Source organism: Marmota monax, unplaced genomic scaffold (genome assembly GCF_021218885.2).
Source record: "Marmota monax isolate L192 unplaced genomic scaffold, Marmota_monax_Labrador192_F-V1.1 WCK01_AAM20220418_F8-fsc00099, whole genome shotgun sequence".
Lineage (NCBI taxonomy): Eukaryota > Metazoa > Chordata > Mammalia > Rodentia > Sciuridae > Marmota > Marmota monax.
In genome coordinates, this window is record NW_026692126.1 from 540,282 (window position 1) to 563,104 (window position 22,823).

General features: G+C 40.2%; 1 protein-coding gene across 2 annotated transcripts; it reads left to right on the forward strand.

Moving 5' to 3' along the window:
- Positions 1 to 1,089: 1,089 nt before the first annotated feature.
- On the forward strand, positions 1,090 to 9,828 carry Ppp1r15b (protein phosphatase 1 regulatory subunit 15B). Of its 2 annotated transcripts, none has more exons than XM_058585619.1 (2): positions 1,090 to 2,925; positions 7,230 to 7,359. In XM_058585619.1, the coding sequence occupies exons 1-2, from the start codon at positions 1,605 to 1,607 to the stop codon at positions 7,241 to 7,243; spliced, it is 1,335 nt and encodes a 444-aa protein (XP_058441602.1). In that variant the 5' UTR covers positions 1,090 to 1,604; the 3' UTR covers positions 7,244 to 7,359. The 2 variants fall into 2 exon arrangements, with proteins under 2 accessions (XP_058441602.1, XP_046319088.1); XM_046463132.2 differs by having other exon boundaries at positions 1,103 to 3,512; positions 7,230 to 9,828.
- Positions 9,829 to 22,823: the final 12,995 nt, after the last annotated feature.

A 22,823-nucleotide genomic window follows, 5' to 3' on the forward strand; every position in this document is an offset into this window, starting at 1 on the left:
AGTATCAAAATAGAATTTAAAAAGAGCTGGGTGTGACTAAACTAGTTCAATCCTCAGAAAAAAAAAAAAAAAGTTTTAGCAGAAATAAGGAAATGAACTAAGACCAAACTCATAAGAGAGAATCAAATACAGCATCTAAAATTACCAGCCATTTTTTTTTTTTCTCAGAATTGTGGTCACCTGTGTTCCTACATTGGGTGTTGTACCCTGTGGTTCTGGTTGTTCAGGAAGTAATATAAATTGAATATGTTGCCTGCTGGGAAGCAAAAAAAAAAGGTTAACAGTTTGGGGGACTAAGTCTCTTCCCACCACTGTGAATTCGGTTTGCACTGTAACAATAGTCCAACAGGGAGGCACTTGAGTTTTCTTTTGGGGTGGGTTATAGATGTCAGTCGGATGTTGAAAGATCTCAAACCTAGATACCAGGCAACACCAAGTAGAACTTAGAAGCCCTTTGGGGACAAAAATGCATTAAGAATGAGTCGCTTTTCGCTCCTATTATTCACTCCAGATGTTTTGTGTCTTAGCACCCACCAAATCTGTGTTTGTCCAATACAGCATTGCCCAACTCATTCATTCAGATCTTGGGGTGATGGTATTTAGCACTCAACAATTGGACCCAGGGGTGCTTAATCATTGAGTCACATCCCAGCTCTTTTAAAATTCTATTTTGATACAGGGTCTCCCTAAATTGCTGAAGCTGCCCTTGAACTTGTGATCCTCCTCATCTTGTAGGGATTATAGGCATGTGCCCCACGGCTAAAACGTTCTGATAGCCCTGAATCCCAATATGGGTAAGCCTAAAATGAGTGTTTACACCTCCCCCTCCGTGTGCAGGGCACGTAAAAGGGCTCCGTGGATTCCTAACCCTCCGACCTTTGCGAGCCTAGCCTTCAACCCAGAGGGCGGAGGGCGCGGTCTCCCAGGAGACCGCAGCGATTCGCCGCGCATGCGTACGGCCTGTGCCAGGCTGATGCAACCTCCCGCGTGCGAGCTGCTTTACCCAGAGTAAGGAAGCCGACAGGGACCTCTGGCGAGACCAATCCTCTGCCACGCGGAAGTGTGAGGAAAGACCCGCCCCCACCCCTAGGGCTCTGCAAATGACGTCTGGAGGCGTGGGGCTGGTGGCGTAGACGCCGGCCGTCCTTCGTCTTATCCGGTGGTTTCTGGCTGTCCTGCTTTGGCGCCGGCCCTGCGGCCATCTTGGGCTTCGCTTCTACTCGCCCCCGCCAGCCTACCCAGCCCTTCCGGTGTCTCGCGGTCTCGGGGCTTTGCAGCGGTCCGCGTCTCCGAGGAAGTCGCCGCCACGGGAGGGCTCCTATCTATGGTGGAGAGGCCTCGCGCGGACTAGGACGCCTCCTTCCCCGTCAGGATGGATGTCGCCTCGGTCGTCGCCTCCTGCGTGAGCCGCCCTGCTCGGTGGTCTGTCGCCCGTTGCCGAAGCCGCTGCTCTCTGTGGCTCTTCTGCTGGCGCTGGGATCGGCCTGGAGCCCCGACTCCGCCGCTGGGCGCGGCCAAGGCTGTCTAGGCCTCCTCTCGAGTCCCGTCCGACCCGTTGCCGCTGAGCTCCGCCGTCTGCCCGAGAGACTGCCAAGAAAAAGAAGATGGAGCCGGCGACACATGGATGGCGGAAACAGTCGGCCCCTCCGGCCGGCTCCTGGTTCCGGCTGCCCTTCTTTCCTCGGCGATCGCAAGCAGGCTTTTCCAAGTTCCCGGTACGTCCTGCTCCTGAAAACTCCGGGGAGCCCACACTACCTTCCTCTTCCCAGCCCGAGGCTCGGACCAGCTACTGGGCGAAGCTGCTTTCCCCGCTCCCCAGCTTGCTTCAGAAGTTGCTGATTTGGATCCAGCTTTTCAGTGGCATAATTCCGACCAGATGGCTAGATTTCGCGGGAGGCTACAGCGCCTTGAGAGCCTTGAGGGGACGGGAGGCAACAGCTGCCCCCGCAGGGCAGAAAACTTTGAGTTCGCTCCGGCTGGACCCGTCGGACAGCACGGTTGCCAGTTCCCTTAATTGGCTAGAGGAGGGGATCCTCTGGCAGTGCTCGTCCTCAGACCTAGAATTGGAGCTTAAAGCCCAGGGAAAGACTTTGGACCCTGCAGCACACGCGTTTCTCCTGGAGCAGCAGCTGTGGGGAGTGGAGCTGTTGCCAGGTAGCCTTCAAGCCCGTCTGTTCCCTGACCGAGAACCTGGCTCTGCGCCCTCTGGGTCTCTAAGAGTTCAGCGCTTAGGCAATTTTAACGTCGTCTCCTATGTGCTGAACCCCACCTACCATGACTGTCTTCCCCAGCTAGAGCTCGGCTGTCAGAACAGTGCTGGAAGTGGCGAGCTGGTTGATTTCCAGGCATTAACCCCAGAGAGCAGCTGCCTTTTTGAGGATCGTTGTCATCCCCAGCCACTGCGTGCAGAGATCTCCGCAGCTTCGTGGCAGGGCTGTCCACCTCTTTCTAGAGAAGGCTTGCCTGAAATCCAGCACCTTCGTATGAAACGGCTGGAGTTCCTTCAGCAAGCTAGCAAGGGCCAAGAGTTACCCTCCCCTGACCAAGATAATGGCTACCACAGCCTGGAGGAGGAACACAACCTTCTCCGATTGGATCTGAACCACCACTTGGATAACCCTACACAGCCTGTTCCCCTTGAGGAAGCCATTCCTGGAACCACCCAGGAGCCCAGGGAGGAAAAAATAGAATTGTTGACTAAAGAGGTTCCACTTGGCTTGGAAAAGCAAAACCATTCTGGAAGCTGTCCATCTTGTGAGGTACCTGAGGAAAGAGAGCCTGAAGAGGACCAAGTCAGTGTGGTTGATTCCTCAGACATAGAAGATGATCTTCCCATTTCTGCCAGACCAGCTTGTAGTAACAAACTGATAGATTACATTTTGGGAGGTGCATCCAGTGATGCGGAAACAAGTTCTGATTCAGAAGGTGAGGATTGGGAGGAGGAAGCTGAGGATGATGGTTTTGATAGTGATGGCTCACTGTCAGAATCAGACTTTGAACACGACTCTGAAGGGCTTCACCTTTGGAACTCTTTCTACAGTGTAGATCCTTATAATCCCCAAAACTTTACAGCAACACTTCAGACTGCTGCCAGAGTTGTTCCTGGAGACCATTCTGATTCAAGGAGGGATTTGTCTGACAAGTCTGATGTTGGGAATTGTCCCCAGTCTGAAATCCTTCCTGAGACATCTGACCTTAATTCTGGGGAGGAAGATGATTGGGAATCTAGTGCAGATGAGGCAGAAAACCTGCAACTGTGGAACTCTTTCTGTAATTCTGATGATCCCTACAACCTTTTGAATTTTAAGGCTCCTTTTCAAACATCAGGGAAAAAATGGAAAGTCTGTCAGGGTCCCCAGAGCCCATCCAAGTCCATGGTGGCCATTTCTGAGTGTCACACCTTATTTTCTTGTAAGGTACAACTGTTGGGGGGCCAAGAAAATGATTGTCCAGACCTGGGACAGTGTGCGGTTCCTTCTGGAGAGAGACACATGCATATCAAAAGAAAAAAGGTTTGTTATTTTTAACATGTCTGATAATTTGTCTGGTTTGGATATAGTTCAATGTAGCAGCACAATTTACTTTTTTAGGCATAGTTGTACATATTTTTGAGGAAGGCCTCTGAGCTCATAGCCTTGGAGTGAGAAATTTTCAAATGACCCCACTTCCTCTCCTGTGTAGAGAACTGTTCCTGTTTAAAAGGAAGATGCCAGTATATAGATGTTAGCAGTTAGGCAAACATTATTTTCATTTGGATTTGTGGCTCTGGACTCTTCCAACTTTTTACTCTCTTAGGGACAGAAATATTAAACCTTGTGTATATATGATTAAATTTCTAGAAATTGAGAAGGTCCTAATATAGCCATAGAGGTTTAAAATAGATTTATTTGTGGTATTTTGTTTACAGATGCTTAATTTATTTGCATGACAACAGTGTTTTCATTCCTGTCCATTAGAGCCTGGAGGGATGATAACATATAACAAGTCAGATGTATCTGGTTGTTTGCCAGTAAAGAAAACACTAATTTTAGTATCAAACTTTTTGATGGTTTAAAAACAATACAGGAAGTGATACTGTCTTTTTCCTTAAGAATGAAATACTAGTTAGCCCTGGCTTTTGAGACGGGTGTGGCTAAGTTGCTTAGGGCCTTGCTAAATTGCTGAGGCTGGTCTTGAACTTGCAATCCTCCTGCCTCAGCCTTCAGAGCCACTGGGATTACTGGCATGTGCTACTGTGCCCAGCTGAAAATATCTTTAAATGATAGTAGTTTTAATTTTTTTTTAAATATTTTTTTAGTTGTAGTTGGACACAACACATTTATTTATTTATGGTGCTGAGGATCGAACCCAGTGCTGCACACATGCTAGGGGAGTGCTCTACCGCTAAGCCACAATCCCAGCCCTAGTAGTCTTAATTTGTAGAAGCAGAGTAAGTCATATTAAAAGTTAAATTTTATCTAGGCACAGTGGCACTGTAACCCAGTTACTTGGGAGACTGAGGCAGGAGGATTGCAAGTAAGTATAAAGGGCTGGGGATTTAGCTCAGTGGTAGAGTAACCCTGGGTTCAATCCTTAGTACCTCTAAAATAAAATTTGAGTTCATACTTTGTAACTTGATAAAAGGGCTTTTTCTTTATTCTTCCAAGGCCCCTCTGGCAAAAATGAGCAATTTAGAGTGAACAGGCAAGAAAGAAAGTGGTCGTGGGGTGGCTGGGGATGTGACTCAGTGGGAGAGCAATTTGCCTGGCATGCATGAGGCTCTGGGTTGGGTCCCCAGCACTGCAACATAAAGAAAGAAGCAGAGTGGGGCGGTGGAATGAGAACTTTGCATCTGGAGACCTGTGTGCTCCACTCCTATCTGGTTTAGGGCCAAGAGATTTGGGGAGACAGCCAGACCTAGGAAGTTACTTGACTCAAAGGCCTTGATCTACTTACTTATCTTGATGGTAATAATGATAATAAATGTTTACAAATATTGCAAGATTTATTGTTTTGTGGTGCTGGGAACCCAGCCCAAGGTCTCCTGCAGCCCAAGAACGAGCTCTATGTCCCCAGCCCAAGTTTTTGCAAAATTTCAATGAGATGAATAAAGAAAACTCAGAATTCATTGCCTTGCGTTTGAATGGCTCCAGTCAATCTCATTTTAGCTTCAGTAAAATTAAATGAGTAAATGGATGTAAGACTGTCGATTATGAACCAGATGCAAAACTTATAAAAGATAATGTCTAAGTATGATAAAATTATTTGGCAGTCTTTGACTACCTGCCATTCTTTAGTATATGGGAATAATGGATAGTGCCTGATTCTTCAAAGATGTCCTTCAGATCCAGAAGTTTAAAATAAATACCTCATGCCTGGCAAAATAGTGCAGATTGTGGAACCAGACAGTGTTTGAATTCTGATTATACCACCTAAATGCTGTGTGATTTGGACATGTTAGTTAACCTCTCTTTTTCTGTTTGTACAATGGGGATGATATTAGTCCATATATCTGTAGGGTTGATGTGAGAGTTAAATAAGATAAAAATTGTAAAGTTATTAGAAAAGAGCTAAACATTATAAAGTGCTTGTTGTTATTTATCTTAGTGACACAATGAATGAGTAACGACTAGAATGCAATAACTAGTAAGATGTTACATACAACTAATTGTCCTCAGGGGCATTCCTCGGCCTGATGTAAAGGGAACGAAAGTAGTAGTCCTCAGTGGGACTAGCTGATGTAACTGTTAAACATACTTTAAAGCAAGTATTTATCTTTTTAAAAAAATAGTTATTTTTGAGTTGTAGGTGGACACAGTATCTGTATTTCATTTTTATGTGGTGCTGAGGATCCAATCCAGTGCCTTACTCGTGCTAGGTGAGCACTCTACCACTGAGCCACAACCACAGCCCATGGAGTTTGCTATCTTAAAAAGAAACTTTTTTTTTTTTTAAATCATGTCATACACCACAAAGGATCAGGTATTAGAATGCCATTTGACTTTTTATTTATTTATTTTGTGGTACTGGGGAGCGAAGCTAGGGCCTCATGCATGATACCACTGTGCTGCACCCCTGCCCCAAAAGAAACTTCTTCATAAAAAGTAAGTGGAGATTAAGTAGAAATTACTAATAATGAGTAGGGACTGTTACTTTTTACATGTCATCATGTATATTATAATAGTCACAGTTTCATGTACAGGTTGTGCCTCCCTAATCTGAAAACTCAAAATCTAAAACTTTGAAGTGGCAACATCATACTCAGGAACTTTTGGATTTTGGAGTATTTTAGATTTCAGATTTTTGGATTAGGACACTCAACCAAGTAAACTTTATGTAAATATTCCAAAATCCAAAAAAAATCTGAAATCTGAAACATCTCTGGTCCCAAATAGTTCAGATAAGGGACACCTACCTGAAAATATAGTGATAGTATACTGAATACAAAGAGAGTATTTTAAAATCTTAACTACAAAGTCTTTCTTAGTAATTCAAACATAAAGTACTAATTAGTACTAGTAAAAGTACTAATTTTGATATATTTTGTTTACTAAATAGTTTTCAGTATTCTGATTACAAAAGTAATAAAAATACTGATGATTCAAAAATTGGAAAGCACTGGAAAGTGATTTTCTTTTAAATAAGGAAAAATGAAGTAGAAATAAACAAATCTTGTTAAAGCCTTTGCTATGATAAAGCCATTGCCTTCCAGGGATATAGTGGTTGTTTTCTAAAATACATTGACATTGTGGGGGAAGAATATTATAGAACTGTATGTATTTCCCTAAGGATTAGAGAATAGCAGGAATTAATAATAGCAGAAAAGTTTCAGTTCACCATCTGGATTTATTGTCTTGGCACTAAAAGCCAAGGACTGAGGTTGAGGAGACTGTGTGGATGTCTATAGTTATATGAAAGATAGTTGAAAATTTCAGGGCATTTGGTCACTGTTTTGTCCAAACAAAACAGTGTCCTTTTTTTAAATTTCAGGTGATTTAAGATACTTGGACTTAAGAAAGAAGTAGTAGGGGCTGGGGCTGGGGTTTAGCAGTAGCACACTTGTCTAGCATGTGCGAGGCACTAGGTTCGATTCTCAGCACCACATAAATTTAAAAAAATAAAGGTCTATCAACAACTTAAAAAAATTTTTTTTTTTTTTTAACAAAGAAGTAGTAGCATAAAGGGTTATTGCTTTCAGTGCTGATTTTAAGATCCTGAAGTGTTGTTAAAATTAGTCTTTGTCTTTATAGGTAACCTTCCTTGAAGAAGTTACGGAGTATTATATAAGTGGTGATGAGGATCGCAAAGGACCATGGGAAGAACTTGCAAGGGATGGATGCAGGTTCCAGAAACGAATTCAAGAAACAGAAGATGCTATTGGATATTGCTTGACATTTGAGCACAGAGAAAGAATGTTTAACAGACTCCAGGAAACATGCTTCAAAAGACTTAATGTTTCTGAGCAACGTTAAGATGAGCTGACAGCCCGTAGCCCTAGCATACACTACCTCTTACTTGAGAGGTTTCTTTTTAACACAAATACTGGCAGCTGTCTTTTGACTTTTTAAAATTTTTTCCCAACATATTCCACTTAGAAATGTGCAGGTTTAAGTCAGCCCTGATAATGAAGGATGTGTGATTTTTTAATGTTCCTTTTTTGATTTTGTTGAATGTGTTTTTAACATTCTTTGCTTGAGGTGAAAAGGGGACCTTTGAATTATAATTTTGCACTTTCAAAACTTATTTTCTTGGGAAACAATATTTATAGGGCTTAGAGCTCATTTTCAGTTCTATTTTAAATTATGTATGCTTGTCAAAACACTTTGGGCTTTTTCTTGTTTTTTTTTTTTCCCCCAACATCTGAAATTAATGGGCTTTGATGTTTTTCTGTACTTTTTTATTTCAGTGATTTGGCCTGTCTGCCTTATGGCTAAAAATAATAATCTTGTGTATGTTATCAACTTAAAACTACATTATCTTTTTTCAGAAAGTACATTATTTTGTTTCCACCCTTTCAAATGACTGGTAGAAAACATGTGGTTTTTTTTTCCAAGTTCAACTTGAGATATTTCCAAGGACTGCCACAGAATGTGTGCATGCGGTACTCTCTGCTACTTTGGAAAGCTACATCTTTCTGCCAAATTTTAACATCTAATATATTTGATTTCTGCGTAAAATGTTCTTTGGAGAGGGATCTGAATATGTTATTGTAGGTCCCAGTTGAATGTGGTCCTTTGTATCTTTCAACAGGTATAGACTGTTAAATGTTCTAGAAAGTAATCACATTATAAGAATTTATTTTTTAAACTTAAAAGCCAAGAATTTTCCTAGGAGGAAGATAAAAGTAATTTGGTTTTGTTGTATATTATACTGTCAACAGAAATCCAGTGTTAATATAATGCCTCAGCACTGTCACTTTAAAAACCTGTCAGGGTGACACTGTAAAAACTTGGAACTGGGCAGTTCTGAATTTTCAAGTTTGAAGTAAAAAATATAAACTTCAGTTTATATCCAGGTTTATTATTTTCTATTTTAATAATGAGAGAAGCAATGGTTAGCCTATACTTTCCCAAAAGCATAACTATAGATTTAACATCTAGAAAGTCTTAATATCTTTAGCCCAAAGTTTACTTTTGAAGTCTTGATGTTGATTGGTTGGCTTTACATGGTGTGCATCTGTTAGGCTGAAGGAATATGAACCTACTCTTGAATGGTCTATTTTTCTGCCACGTGCCTCTCACCACAGGTAAAGGCAAAATGTAATGTAAGTAGAACAGAAGATTGCTTAATTTTGAACTTACTTCAGTGTGAGGATGAATTTTTCAACAGAAGTGCTTGCAGGGTTACTACCTCAGTTTATAATCTACCTGGTCATTAATTTATTTCTATCTGGTTTGCTCTAAGAATTGCCTCCAGTGTTGATATATATATCTTCATTCATACACACACTGAGAGCGCATCACCATAAAAGTTGGTCCCATTTTTGCAGAGCCCTTATTCTGTGTGTTCTGTGCACGTCCGTTTTAGTTGTGATCCTGGGAGATGCATTTACAGAGTCCAGTATAATAAACACCATGAGAACAGGCTGGTTTCAGACACCAGCTGTCTGTTGGGAAGCAGGCACCATTTGCCTAGACTTGGTGACAATACCTAGACATTCTTTTGACTAAACCATGCTGTTGTTCAGCCACTGGGTTGTGTTTTCTGTTTCCGAAATCTAGTACTCTGCATATTTGATGGGACATCTTTACATTCATTGGACTTTGGAAAATTGTTTCCTTGGGATTGTGCCCTTACTGTCAAAGAATAAGAGCTTGGTTAAGAATTCTCCCATTTACTATCCTCCTTCAGGAAGGAATGGATGGTGACAAGTAGGACAGAAGGGACCATTTTAATATTGACCTGGAGGAGAAAAAATTCAAGTCAATTTCATCCCGTTCCTAGATGGTAAAGTAAATAAGCCCCTCCCCCAATCTTAAAATCCTAGGAGGTTTTAACTCAACGTTTTATACATTAAAGTCTTGTAATGGTGCTTTACGTGTCAATGTAGCATGTGAAAGACTTTGTACAGACAGGTAAAATTTCCATTTCTGAGTGACAAAATGTGATAATGACACCTCCTCCTCTGTAACTTGAAATCAAAACTATCAGATTTTATTTTTATATAATTTAAGGAAGGTGAAGTTAAGGGACTAGAAGACTTCTAAATTGGCTTCTTCAATTTAAATGTAATATGATTTAAATGTAACCAGTTGGGATTTTATAGCTAAAACTATATTTGTGTATATAACTTAACTAACCTGTAAATTGTAATAAATATATTTGCAATTATTAAAATGTTAAATGATATTTTGGTTCAATTTTATGTTGTATATTGGTTTTGGAATTTCTGAGCAGAATTTTCAGGGTTGAATCCTTTTGTAGGCACACTGTCAACTTAAAAGTGTTGGACAGTTTCTGTGACATGTAAATTGCACCACTGCTCGTTGAAGGCAAGTGTGGTCAGATGAGTATCATAACTGCAGATCCCATTTTAATAATGAAAAGGGAGAATTTAGTTCTGAGAGTATGAATGTCCTTTCAAAGAGAAAAGATGTAATTCTAAAATGACCCTAGCTTTGAGTTCCACCACAAAGAAAACTGTCAAATAAATGGAGTATTCACAGAGCAGTGAAAGTCATATGATGGGTGGAGCATAGCATTTCTCCTAAGTTACAGGGAAATCATCTGCTTCTTAGTTTTGTGCATTGTTATTTAAAGTTGGTAAATCACAGGGTTTTCCCATTTATGAAATTAAATGAATGTGATGTAACATTAGGAAAAACTTAAACTTTTACCCAGAAAAAAATACAAACATTCAATCAAGCCTACTAACGGATTAAGGAATAATAGCATTCTTAATTCAAGCCTTTGGATCTTCCTAGCTAATGAAGAAAAGTTAGGTATATTTCTGAATTGGGAGGAAAGAAAACAATTTCAAAAAGTGAGTGGTTAGTACAAGATGTTTTGTTTGTTGATACTGGAGATTGAACTTAGGAGACTTTTATCACTGAGCTACATCCCCAGCCCTTTTTTATTTTTTAAAAAAACGTTTTTTAGTTGTTGATGGACCTTTATTTTATTCATTTATTCATATGCAGTGCTGAGAATCAAACCAGTGCCTCACACATGTGAGGCAAGTGCTTTACCACTGAGCCACAACCCCAGCCCTTACTTTTTATTTTGAAACAGTTACTTAAGGCTTTACCAAGTTGCTAAGGCTAGCTTTGAATTTGTGATCCTACTTCAGCCTCCTGAATTGCTAGGATTACAGATGTGTGCCACTGCATCCAACATGGTTAGCACAAATTGAACTGACAGTCCTAGGTTATATTTTTATTTCCATTTTAGAAATAGAATTAAGCATATTTTGCTCTTTTCCCCAGCATTATAAAATAGCCACATTCACATCAAGCCAGATTTATTGCTCTTTCTATCCTGGTATCTTATAGAAATGGTACAGTTTTTCCTTTTTACTTTGCAGAAAGTTTAAAGCAAATATTTAATTGTTGATCTCAGACATGGATTTGGGAAGTGTGTGTGTGTGTGTGTGTGTGTTACTGGGGATTGAACCCAGGGCTTTGTACATGCAGGGCAAACACTCTACCAACTGAGCTATGTTCCCAGCCCTGGATTTGGGAATTTGGTGGTCTCTGTCATATTCTCCTTTGGAGGGAGACATTTCCTTTGGGTTCTTCTATATATCTTTTCAAAATAAAAATGGAACTATCTTCATTTTTCTCATAAAATGCATAGTATTTATAAAATAATACAGAGATATACATAGGCAGTCCTACATTTAAAAAAAATATCTCCAGGTGCTTTTTGAGCTGAGAATTTTATGTATTAAAAAGATGTTTGAGGGCTGGAGTTACAGTTCAGTGGTAGAGCACTTGCCTGGTATGTGTGAGGCACTGGGTTCCATTCTCAGCATCACATATAAATAAATAAAGGTCCATTGACAACTAAAAAATATATGTATATAAAAGAGTTGATATTTTTTCATTTAACTAATGAGGACATAAATGTTAGCTAACTGTGTACATCAGTAATTAGGATTTTTCTAACCTAAATTTGCTCCAGTGAGACATAGGTCTGCATAAGTCAATTAAGACTTTTTTTGTATGTGTATGTGTGTGTGCTGGGGATTGAACCCAGGGCCTTATGCATATAAGTCAAGCACTCTATCAACTGAGCTATATCCCCAGTCCATCAGCTAAAACTTTACAAAAGCAGGACTGGAGATGTAGCTCAGTGGTAGGGCACTTGCATAGCATGCATGAGGCCCTGAGTTCAATCCCCAGTGCTAAAAATAATAACACACACAGCTGGGCGCAGTGGCACACGCCTGTAATCCCAGCAGCTTGGGAGGCTGCGGCAGGAGGATCATGAATTCAAAGCCAGCCTCAGCAACTATGAGGCACTAAGCAAAAGTGAGACCGTTTCCAAATAAAATACAAAATAGGTATAGGGATGTGGCTCAGTGATAGAGTGCTCCTGAGTTCAATTCCTGGTACCTGTGCCTCCCCCGCCCAAAAAAAAAAATACAAAAAGCATCATGGGGGGCTGGGGTGTGGCTCAGTGGTAGAGTGCTTGCCCTGCACATGTGAAGCACTGGGTTCAATTCTCAGCACCACATATAAATAAATAAAGGTCTATCAACAACTAATTAAATATTTTTTAAAAGAAGTATCATGGTATTGAGATCTATAATAATAGGCACAATAAGACATTTCTTTCTCAATCCTGCTCACTTTGAGAATTCACCAAGCAGGACCTATGGTGCTTTCAACTAATAAGTTTCAGTGGCAAGTTTGACGTCAGCAAATTTAAAGAGAAATCCTTGTACACATGTGGAAGGGGCATGCAGATGAAGATAGGGATTATGTATTACTATGTAACCACTGGTGGATTCACCAGGCAGAGAGGGGAAATGGTTTGTGTAAAGTGGGTTGCTTGACCCATGGGGAGGATACCCTAGATAGAGATCTAATGAGACCAGCAGGCTATTTGCTGTAACTAGAACCCTATTCAGGAAGAAGCTTTGAAGCAACTTTTCAGGTTTTATTCTGTTGCCCTCCTTTTTGTTTCATTACTATCCTTCAAGTTTCCTCCTGACTGTATAGTTGAATATTTTATTTTCACTACTGTTGTATACGTCCTTACCTAGAAGGACCTCTACCTAGAGGACTTCCTTACCTAGAGGACACAAAAAGAACAGCACGATTGCAGAGGAACTGTCTGATAAGAAGAGAGGAACTTGCGGAGTTCTTGACTCTTCTATGCTTTACCCACCAAAAGGTTAGCACTTTGAGACCTGATTAACTTTCAGAAACATCCCAAAGCTGTTCAGGATCAAAGAAAGAGGTGGTAATGAAATGATAATGCTGCTTTGAGTTAAGACTTTTTTTTTTCTTTTAAATTGGGTCCCAGGATTGAACCCAGGGGTGCTTAACCACTAAGTTGCTGAGGCTGGCTTTGAAACTTCCATCCTTCTGCGCTGCTGGAATTACAGGCATACGCCATCGCACCTGGCCTTTGAAGCCTGTTTTAATTTGGCTCTGAAGGCAAAAACCAAAGAATCCCAAAAGAATTTTGAAGAAGACTCATGGGGAATATATGTACTGAAATGGTTGTTTTTAAAAACAAATTTCATCATGAAAAGACTAGCCCCTCTTTGGATCTCAGATATCACCTCCAAGAGACCTATCAATCCTATTCCCCAACTGTCCTTTCCTTCTCATATTACTGTTTAAAATTACATTCAGGCAATTACATGCCTGTAATCCCTGCTACCTGGGAGACTGAAGCAAGAGGGTCTCAAGTTCAAGGCCAGCCTCAACAACTTAGCAAGACTGCTGGCAGCTGGAAGTTTGCTGGGGCCCCTTTGGCTGTGGCTGTTTAGTCAGCACCTAAGCAACTTAGTGAGATGCTGTTTCAAAATTAAAAATAAAAAGAACTGGGGCTGGGTGCAGTGGTGCACACCTGTAATTCCAGCATCTTGGGAGGCTGAGGTAGGAGGATCTTGAGTGCAAAGCCAGCCTCAGCAAAAGCTAGGTGCTAAGCAACTCATTGTGACTTTGTCTCTAAATAAAATACAAAATAGGGCTGGGGATGTGGCTTAGTGGTCCAGTGTTCCTGAGTTCAATCCCTGATATCAAAAAGAAAAAGAATTGGGAATGTAGCTTAGTGCTAAAGCACCCCTGGGATTAGTCCTCGGGACAAAAAAAGAAAAAAGAATTACATTCACTCTGATCTCATCTGGTTAACATTTTTAGTTGTTCTTGTCTACTCCAACCCTCAGTGGCCTATAAAATCCACAAAACTAAGGATCTTGTTATGGGCCAGAGCCTCGAACTGTGCCTGTTATATTCAATAAATGTTAAATGACTTAATCACTTTCTTAAAATCATCTCTCATATAGTCACAAATTTTTTTATTGAAGTTTCATCAACACAGCCATGACAGATCAGAAAGAAATGTGCCACGATCCTAGATGATGTAGATTCAAAGAACCTAAAGGTCCTTAGAGAAAAGCTACAGAAAGCTCTAACTAAATTCATAGAATGTAATTACAAATTCCACAGTGGCTGGGGATACCACATCCATTAATTTGAGTGTCATTAATAAGCTACATGTTAATTTATGAATTTAATATGTGAACAAATCAGCTGAGGCCTTTCTTTTCCAGAATTAATATTAAGTATTAGAGTAGCAGAGTATTCTCACCACTCCAGGGCTTCACGGTCACCTTTTTGGCAGATGGGCTTTGGGTTCTGCAATGCTCCATTTAGCCCACCAGATGGCAATACTTACCAGGGCTCCCGATGGCCCTGACTATTCACATCTGATGGCTCTTGCTCCTTGGAGGTCCTCCCTTCCGTGCATCAACATTCTGCCCTGTCCTGCCCATTCCAGGTCTGCTGGCCATTGTGACTCCACCTTTTTGTAGTGACTACCCAAAAGTGGAGGCTGTTTTTTCATTGGAGAACCAAGACTTGTATTTGATAACAAATAACTGATTCTTTCCTGATGTACCCAGGAGGAGAAGGACATGGATAAGGTGATTCAGGAGACTGGAGGTGAGATCTAAGAGGCTGATAGAGTATTTTATGGGTTTTGTGTTTGGAGTTTTTCCAGTGAGCACTTTATCTCACCTGTTTGCTCAGCATTCCATTTTCTGACACATTCCTGTGCGCTGGGGCAGTCATTTCCCTTGGGGGGAGGGAGAGGGTGCCATATTGTTTCCCGAATGGAGAATCATCACTCTGACTGGCATAGAAAGAGGAGGAAACCTCAAGATCAATTGGGCTGCTTTTCCCTCTGGGAGTTAATAGCCAAGGCCAAGTAGATATCTAGGACTCTTTGGGAGGTTGCTAGGGGCTCCACAAGAACTGAAATCAAACCTAGGTAAGGGCTGTCCCCAAGCCACTTCCAGGTGTGCAGACTGGAAGGCCATTATTATGTGTTTGCATGTGATTTCCCTGTACCTGCTGTGGCTGGGGCAACTTTTAACTGTGCTATTGTGGTGCTTTTCTTTGTTTTTGCTTCTGCTTGATTGGACGAAATAGGGAGTATAGAGGCTTCTTTTTTTCTACCTCTTGGAATTGACATAGGAGGTTTTTGGTTTTGTTTTTGTACTTCTGGTTGATGCCTTTCCTAGACATCCATCTCTGATGGATTCCCTCCTAAGGACAACCTGCACAAAAGTCCCAGCTCAGTTGGGCAGGTAGAACCCAGTATCACCTGAGGGAACGAGCTGTCTAGAGGAGTACTGTATTGAATTACAGCAGAAGAGTCCTGCTGGGGAGTCAAAGGGTGGAAGCAGGTGCATGTTCTTGCAGTTAATTTCCCAGGTTGTTTCCAGTGGGACAAGACGTTATGTTAAGCCAATGTCCCTTCTCAACACTCCCATAGACCCCATCAGGGTCCTTTGGGAATAATTTATCTCCCTTGATCAGGTTTCATCTCCCCTCTAAAGGCTTCTGTGATGATGAGTCCATCCATCTGAAGAGTTTTTCATCTTGCTTTTATTATTTCAGCCCCCTGTGCATCTTTGTATCACTGTTCATGTCGCATTGAATTGTAATTATGGTTTCCATTTCCTCCTGCAGACTGTGTCCCATGGTGAAGGGTCCTCAGCACAATGACCAGAACATCTTAAGTGCACAGTTCACTTCTCTCTAATTCAAGTGACAATTTCCACAGTCTCCTTCTTCCAACAGATAGGCCCCTCCCCACGTGCCATGATTTGCATACAATACATTTCACCAATTTTAAGTATAAAATTGAATTTTTTTTGGAGGGAGGGGTATTAGAGATTGAACTCAGGGTCATTCAACCACTGAGCCACATCCCCAGCCCAACTTTGTATTTTATTTAGAGACAGGGTCTCACGGAGTTGCTTAGTACCTTGTTTATTCTGAGGCTGGCTTTGAACTCACAATCCTCCTGGGATTACAGAGAGTCAGTTAGCCTCCTGAACTGCCGGCATAACAGGGGTGTGCCACTGCGCCTGGCTAAAAATTCAATGTTTTGATAAACATGGAGTCAGGTAAACTTTACCACAAAAATTTCCATCACCCCCAAAATTTCCCTCATGATTTTGTATTCAATCCCCTTCCCAATCTCCAGCTTTTGTCCGCCATTGATCTGCTTTTTTAGCTCTATTTTACCTTTTCTAGAATTTCATAAAAATGGCATCCTACCTATAACATGGATAAGCCCTTTTGTGTCTGGTTTCTTTAAGGTAGTGTAATGCTTTTAGGGTGCACCTATTCTATTGAATATATCAGCTGTCTATTCCTTTTCGTTGTTTAGTAATATTCTGTTGTGTGATCATACCACACAACAATGATGATGGACTCATCATCACAGAAGCCTTTAGAGGGGAGATGAAACCTGATCAAGGGAGGTAAATTATTCCCAAAGGACCCTGATGGGGTCTATGGGAGTGTTGAGAAGGGACATTGGCTTAACATAACGTCTCGTCCCACTGGAAACAACCTGAGAAATTAACTGCAAGAACATTCATTTTGTTTATTCATTCTTTAGGTAATGGACAGTTGTTTTGTTTATAATTTGTAGTGGTTATGAATAAAGCTGCTAAGAACTTGCGTACAAGTATTGGTGCGGACATATATTTTCATTGTTTTTTGATAAATCTACGAGTGAGATTGCTAGATCATATGTGATTAGATGAACTTCTTCTTCTTCTTCTTTTTTTTTTTTGCAGTCCCGGTGATTAAACCCAAGGCTATAAACATGTAACACATATTTTACCACTGAGCTACACACACTTTAAAAGTTAACTTGAGCCGCGTGCAGCCGTGTAATCCCAGTGGCTCAAGAGGCTGAGGCAGGAGGATCAAAAGTCCAAAGGCAGCCTCAGCAACTTAGCAAGGCCCTAAGCAACTCGGTGAGACCCTGTCTCTAAATAAAATATAAAAAAAGGGCTGAGGATGTGGCTCAGTGGTTAAGCACCCCTGAGTTCAGTCCCTGGTACACCCTCACCCCCGCAAAAAAGAAGTTATGATTAACTTGAAAAGAAACTCCCAGTTTTCCAGAGTGGTTAGAACACTCAGCAGAACACGTGAGAGAGTCAGTTGCTCCACATCCTTGCTGACCCTTGATGTTGTCAGTCGTCTTAAATTAACTTATCCTAGTGAATTTGTATGGGTAGCTTATTTCAGTGTAAATTTGTATTTCCTTGATATTTAATGATAGAGCATCTTTTCATGTGTGTATTTGTAATGCCAAGTCTCTTTGGTGAAGTATCTGTTCATATCTTTTGTTCATATTTTTTAGCCAAGTTATTTGTATTTTTGTGAGATTGTGTGTGTGTCCTGCAGGGAAGATATATATATATATATATATATATGATTTTTAAATATATATGATATAGATCATATATTATATATCATATATATATGAATATATATATGATTTTAAAAAATATATTCTAGATTCAAGTCCCTTATGAGGTAACATGTTTTGCAGATATTTTACTCCCAGTGTGTGGCTTACCTTTTCATGTTTTGAATGATTTCATTTGAAGAGCAAAAGTTTTTTTAAATGTTGCAGACTTCCAGGTGTTTTAGTTAGCTTCTTTGCTACTACAACTAAAAAATCTAACCTGAAGAATTGTAGAGGAGGAAAAGTTTATTTGGGGGCTCACAGTTTCAGAGGTCTCTACCTATAGACAGCTGGCTCCATTCCTTGGGGTTCAAGGAGAAGCAGAACTTCGTGGCAGAAGAGTGTGGCCAAGGGAAGCTGCTCACCTGTTCAGGAAGGAGACAGAGACCCTACCTGCCAGATACAAAATATATACCCAAGGCACACCCCCAGGGACCCACCTCCTCCAGCACAGCCTACCCACCTTCAGTTCCCACTCAGTTAATCCCATCAGGAGATTAATTTACTGATTGAGTGGAGGCTCTCACACCCTAATCATTTCTCCTACAATTCTTCTTGCATTGTCCCACACCTGAGCTTTTGGGGGACACCTCACATCCAAATGATAACACCAGGTTACCAACTATTTTCTTCTATGGTACATGCTTTTCTAAAGATTTCTGTTATCTTTTCCTGACCCAGGGGCTCATGGTTTCTTCTATAAGTTGTGTGGTTTTGCTCTGTTAAGTCTCTGATTCATTTTGGACCAATCGTTATCAATAGTATGAGATAAAGTTGAGATTCATATTTTTCACAGGAATATTCAATAGTTGAAAATTCACGGAACTAATCTTGGCTTATTTGTCAAAAATCAGTTTTCCATGTACGAGGGAGTTTCTGGATTCTTGGTTCTGTTTTCGGGAACTAGGTATGAGTTCTTATATACTATATAGCACTCTCTTGATTATTGTAACTTTAGAGTAAGTCTGGAAATCAAAATTGTATTATTCTCGGCCCTTTGCATTTCTATTTGAATTTTAGAACCTGTTTTTAAATTTTGTGTGTGTGTGTGTGTGTGTGTGTGCGCTGTGGATCAAATCCAGGGCCTCATGCAGATTGGGCAAGCACTGTCACTGAGCTATATCCCCAGCCCTCAGTTTACTAATTCTTACAAAAAAAAAAAAAAAGAAGAAGCCTAGTGAGATGTTGAGTGTTTGCATTCACTCTAATACATCAGTTTAGGGAGGGCTGGCATTAAATAATATTGAGTCAGTATTTGAGTCTTTTGATTCATAAACATTTCTCCATTTATTTGGTCCTTTAATTTCTCCTGTAAATATTTTAGGGTTTTTGGTATATATGTTGTACATATTTTGTTACTACTAATCTTGAATATTTCCCCTTCCACACCTTCTGGTACTGGGGACTGAACTCAGGGGTGCTCTACCACTGAACTGTGCCCCAGTCCTTTTTAATTTTTTATTTTGAGACAGGGTCTGGCTAGGTTGCCCAGGCTGGCCTTGACCTTGTGATTCTCCTGCCTCCTGAGTTGCTGGCATGTGACTTCACACCCAGCTCCTATTTTCTGATGTTATTATAAATTGTACCTTTTTTCCCCCTTTAAATTTCCAATTCTTTGATGCTAATGGGAAAGTATAATTTATTTTTGTACATTAATCTTGTGCTTATGACTTTAGCATTTTTTTCCATAGATAATATGTCTTAGAATAAAAGCAGTTTTGCTTCTTTCTTTCTAGTCAGTGTGCCTTTTGTTTCTTTTTCCTTGCTTTATTGCTTAACTAGGATACCGAGCACAAAGTTAAATAGAAGTGGTAAGAACAGACATTCTTTGTAGGACCAGAGGGGTCTTTTCTTTCCTATTTGATGATACTGGTAATTTATGTTTTTTCTTTTATCAGTCTGGCTAGAGGTTTATCTATTTTGTTCATCTTTTCAAAGATCCAGTTTTTGGTTTCATTGATTTTTATCGTTTTTGTTTTGCTTTGTGTACTGGTCCATTGCTTTCTGATTTGTATTCCCTTTCCTTTCTTCTACTTTCTTTGAGTTGAATTTGATCTTCTTTTTCTTCTTTCTTTCTGTCTTTTTAAAAAAATTATTTCTTGAAGTGAAGCATAGACCACTGATTCAAGACTTTCTTTTAAAATAAAAATCTAACACTATGATATTCCCTTTAAACACTGTTAGCTGCTTCTCATATGTGCTTTTAAGTTCTGTTTTCACTCAGTTCAAGATATTTTCTAATTTACTTTGTGCTTTCTTCTGTGACCCACCATGACTCATGACTATTTAGAAGTATGTTTAGTTTCCAGATATTTGGGAATTTCCCAAACTACTACTACTTCTTCTTCTTTTTTTTTTTTTTACAGTACTGGAGCTGGAACTCACTCTACCAGTGAGTTATATCTTTAACCCTTTTTATTTTATTCAGGCTGGCCTTGAACTTGCAATTCTCCCGCCTCTTCCTCCTGACTTGCTAAGATTATATCATATTTGTTTTTCATGAGGAGGATTTGCTGATCTTTTCATGCCACATAGCCAGAAGTCTGTCCATTCTTTAACCTTTAACTTACCTTTATATTTAAAGCAGGTTTCGACAGCATATAGTTATGTATTTTTTTAAAATAGTTTTTTAGTTGCCAATGGATCTTTTCTATTTCATTTACTTACATGTGGTGCTGAGGATCGAGCCCAGGGCCTCACACATGCCAGGCAAGTGCTCTACCACTGGGCCACAACCCCAGCCCTAGTTGTGTATTTTTAAAAAATATTTTTTATTAGTAATAGATGGACACAATATCTTTATTTATTTTTTATGTGGTGCTGAGAACAGAACCCAGTACCTCACTCATGCTAGGCAAGCGCTCTCCCACTGAGCCACAATCCCAGCCCATAGTTGTGTATTTTTAAAATCCATTCTGATAATGTCTGCTTTTTTTAAAAAAAAATTATTTTTTTAGTTGTAGTTGGACACAATACCTTTATTCCATTCATTTATTTTTATGTGGTGCTGAGGATCAAACTCAGGGCCCCACACATGCTAGGCGGGCGCTCTACCGCTGAGCTACAATCCCAGCCCAAATGTCTGCTTTTTAATTGGGAATATTTAGACCACATACCTTTAAGTCAGTATTGATAGAGTTGAGTTTAAATCTACTCCATTACTTTTTTTTTTTAAGTATTTTTTAGTTATTGATGGACCTTATTTATTTATTTATATATGGTGCTGAGAATTGAACCCAGTGCCTCACACATGCCAGGCAAGCGCTCTTCCAGTGAGCTACAACTCCAGCCCCAACTACCGTAATTTTTGTTTTGTGTATATCCCATTAGATTTCATTCCTTTTTGCCTCTTTTCTTCCATTTGGTTGAATCTCTTTTGAGATTTAATTTTGTATTATTGGCTTATCACCTGTATCTTTTTATTGTGATTTTAGTGACTAAGGTAGATTTACTTTTTTTTTTTTCGTACTGGGAATTGAACCCAGGAATATTCTACCACTGAGCTATATTCTCAGCTCTATTTATTTATTTATTTTGGTACCGGGGATTGAACTCAGGGGCACTCTACCACTGAGCCACATCCCCAGCCTTATTTTGTATTTGATTTAGAGACAGGGTCTCACTGAGTTGCTTAGCACCTTGTTTTTGCTAAAGCTGGCTCTGAACTCGTGATCCTCCTGCCTCAGCCTTCTGAGACACTGGGATTACAGGCATGCACCACCACCCTCAGCTCTTTTAATTTTTTTATTTTGAGATAGAGCATCACTAAGTTGCTGAGGCTGGCCTTAAACTTGGCATTCTCCTGCCTTAGTTCCTGAATCACTGGAATCACAGGCATGCACCACCAAGCTTGGCATAGGTTTAGATAGATAGTTTTAACTCCTCACAGTCACAGTATACTTTTGAATGACAGTAGACCTTCATATATAATATCTTACCAAAGATACTATTGTGTATCTTTCATGTATACAAAAGTTATAAACCTATAATATATTGCCATTATTTTTACTTTCAAGAGTCACTCATATTTTAGCTGGGCATGGTGGTGCACACCTGTGAACCCAGCTAAAATATACCCAGGTTTCTGGGCTTTTTTTTTCTTCTTCTTTCAGTACTTTAAAGAAGTCACTCCATTGTCTCATACAGTTCTTAAACTTTTGGAGTTCCTAATTTTGTGGTAGATCTTGTGGAGTTAAAATGTTAGTGTAGCATCTCTCTCCTCAAATTAACTGTTTCAGGAACACACTTACTTTTCCCTGTAAGGGATTCTAATAGTGCTATTGGGATTGGGATTATATGCATGCATATTGTTTGGTTTTTCCTTGTGAAGTCACACACTGGCCTGTCTTTTTTTTTTTTTTTTTGGAGTGGGGATTGAACCCAGGGGCACTTTACCACTGAGCTACATCCACAGTCCTATTTATTTATTTATTTAAAATAGTTTTTTTTTTTAGTTGTCAATGGACCTTTATTTATTTATTTATATGTTATATGTAGTGCTGAGGGTGGAACCCAGGGCCTCACACATGCTAGGCAACTGCTTTACCCCTGAGCCACAACTCCAGCCCTCCTTTTTATTTTTTGAGACAGAGCCTCACTAAGTTGCTGAGGCTGGTTTGAACTTGCCATCCTCCTATCTCAGCCTCCCGAGTTGCTGGGATTATAGGCGTGCACTGCTCTGTCTGGTGTGTCATCTGTCTTTAACCCTTACCCTAAGACTACTTCCTCATGACTGTGTTTCTCTGTTGTCTTTAGCAGAACACACGTTCACTTTGCCTATTCCTTTTCTAAGAGTAAGTTTGAAAGATCAGTCCTCTTTGGTTTCCATCCTGGGCTCTTTCTAGTGCTATGAACCGAAATTTGAACTTGGATCTAGTTTTCCACAGCTGTATGCCCTGAGTAAATTACCTGAGTCTTAGGAGGCAATCTGTAAATTTGAATAGTATCCCCCAGAGTAATTCAGAGGATTACATTGGATAATCGATAAAAAAAAAAAATTTTAGTTCCATATTGACACTAAATATCAATACTCACATAGTGTATATTATGAGACATAAACAATCTTCCAGTTTACAGGCGAGGGACCTAAAGCATGGTAACCTATCCAAGTTACACCACGAGAGAATGGCAGAGACCTGGGAATTGAACCCAGTCTGGTTCGGAGCCAAGCCCTTTAGCTATAGTGCTTCACTCTTTCTCAGTATATGCTAATTCCTTCTCGTTGGATTAGAGTTGGACTTTGAAAAGTGAGTACTGTTGACCGCGTAGATGTTGGGGTCTTGAGGCAGTGAAAGGTAGTGAGGCACAGGACATTTCAAGTAGGAAAGGCAGAAATGTAGTGGAGGACAAGTTTTGTTATGTAGAATCTAAATGACAGCTTGCTTTGATGC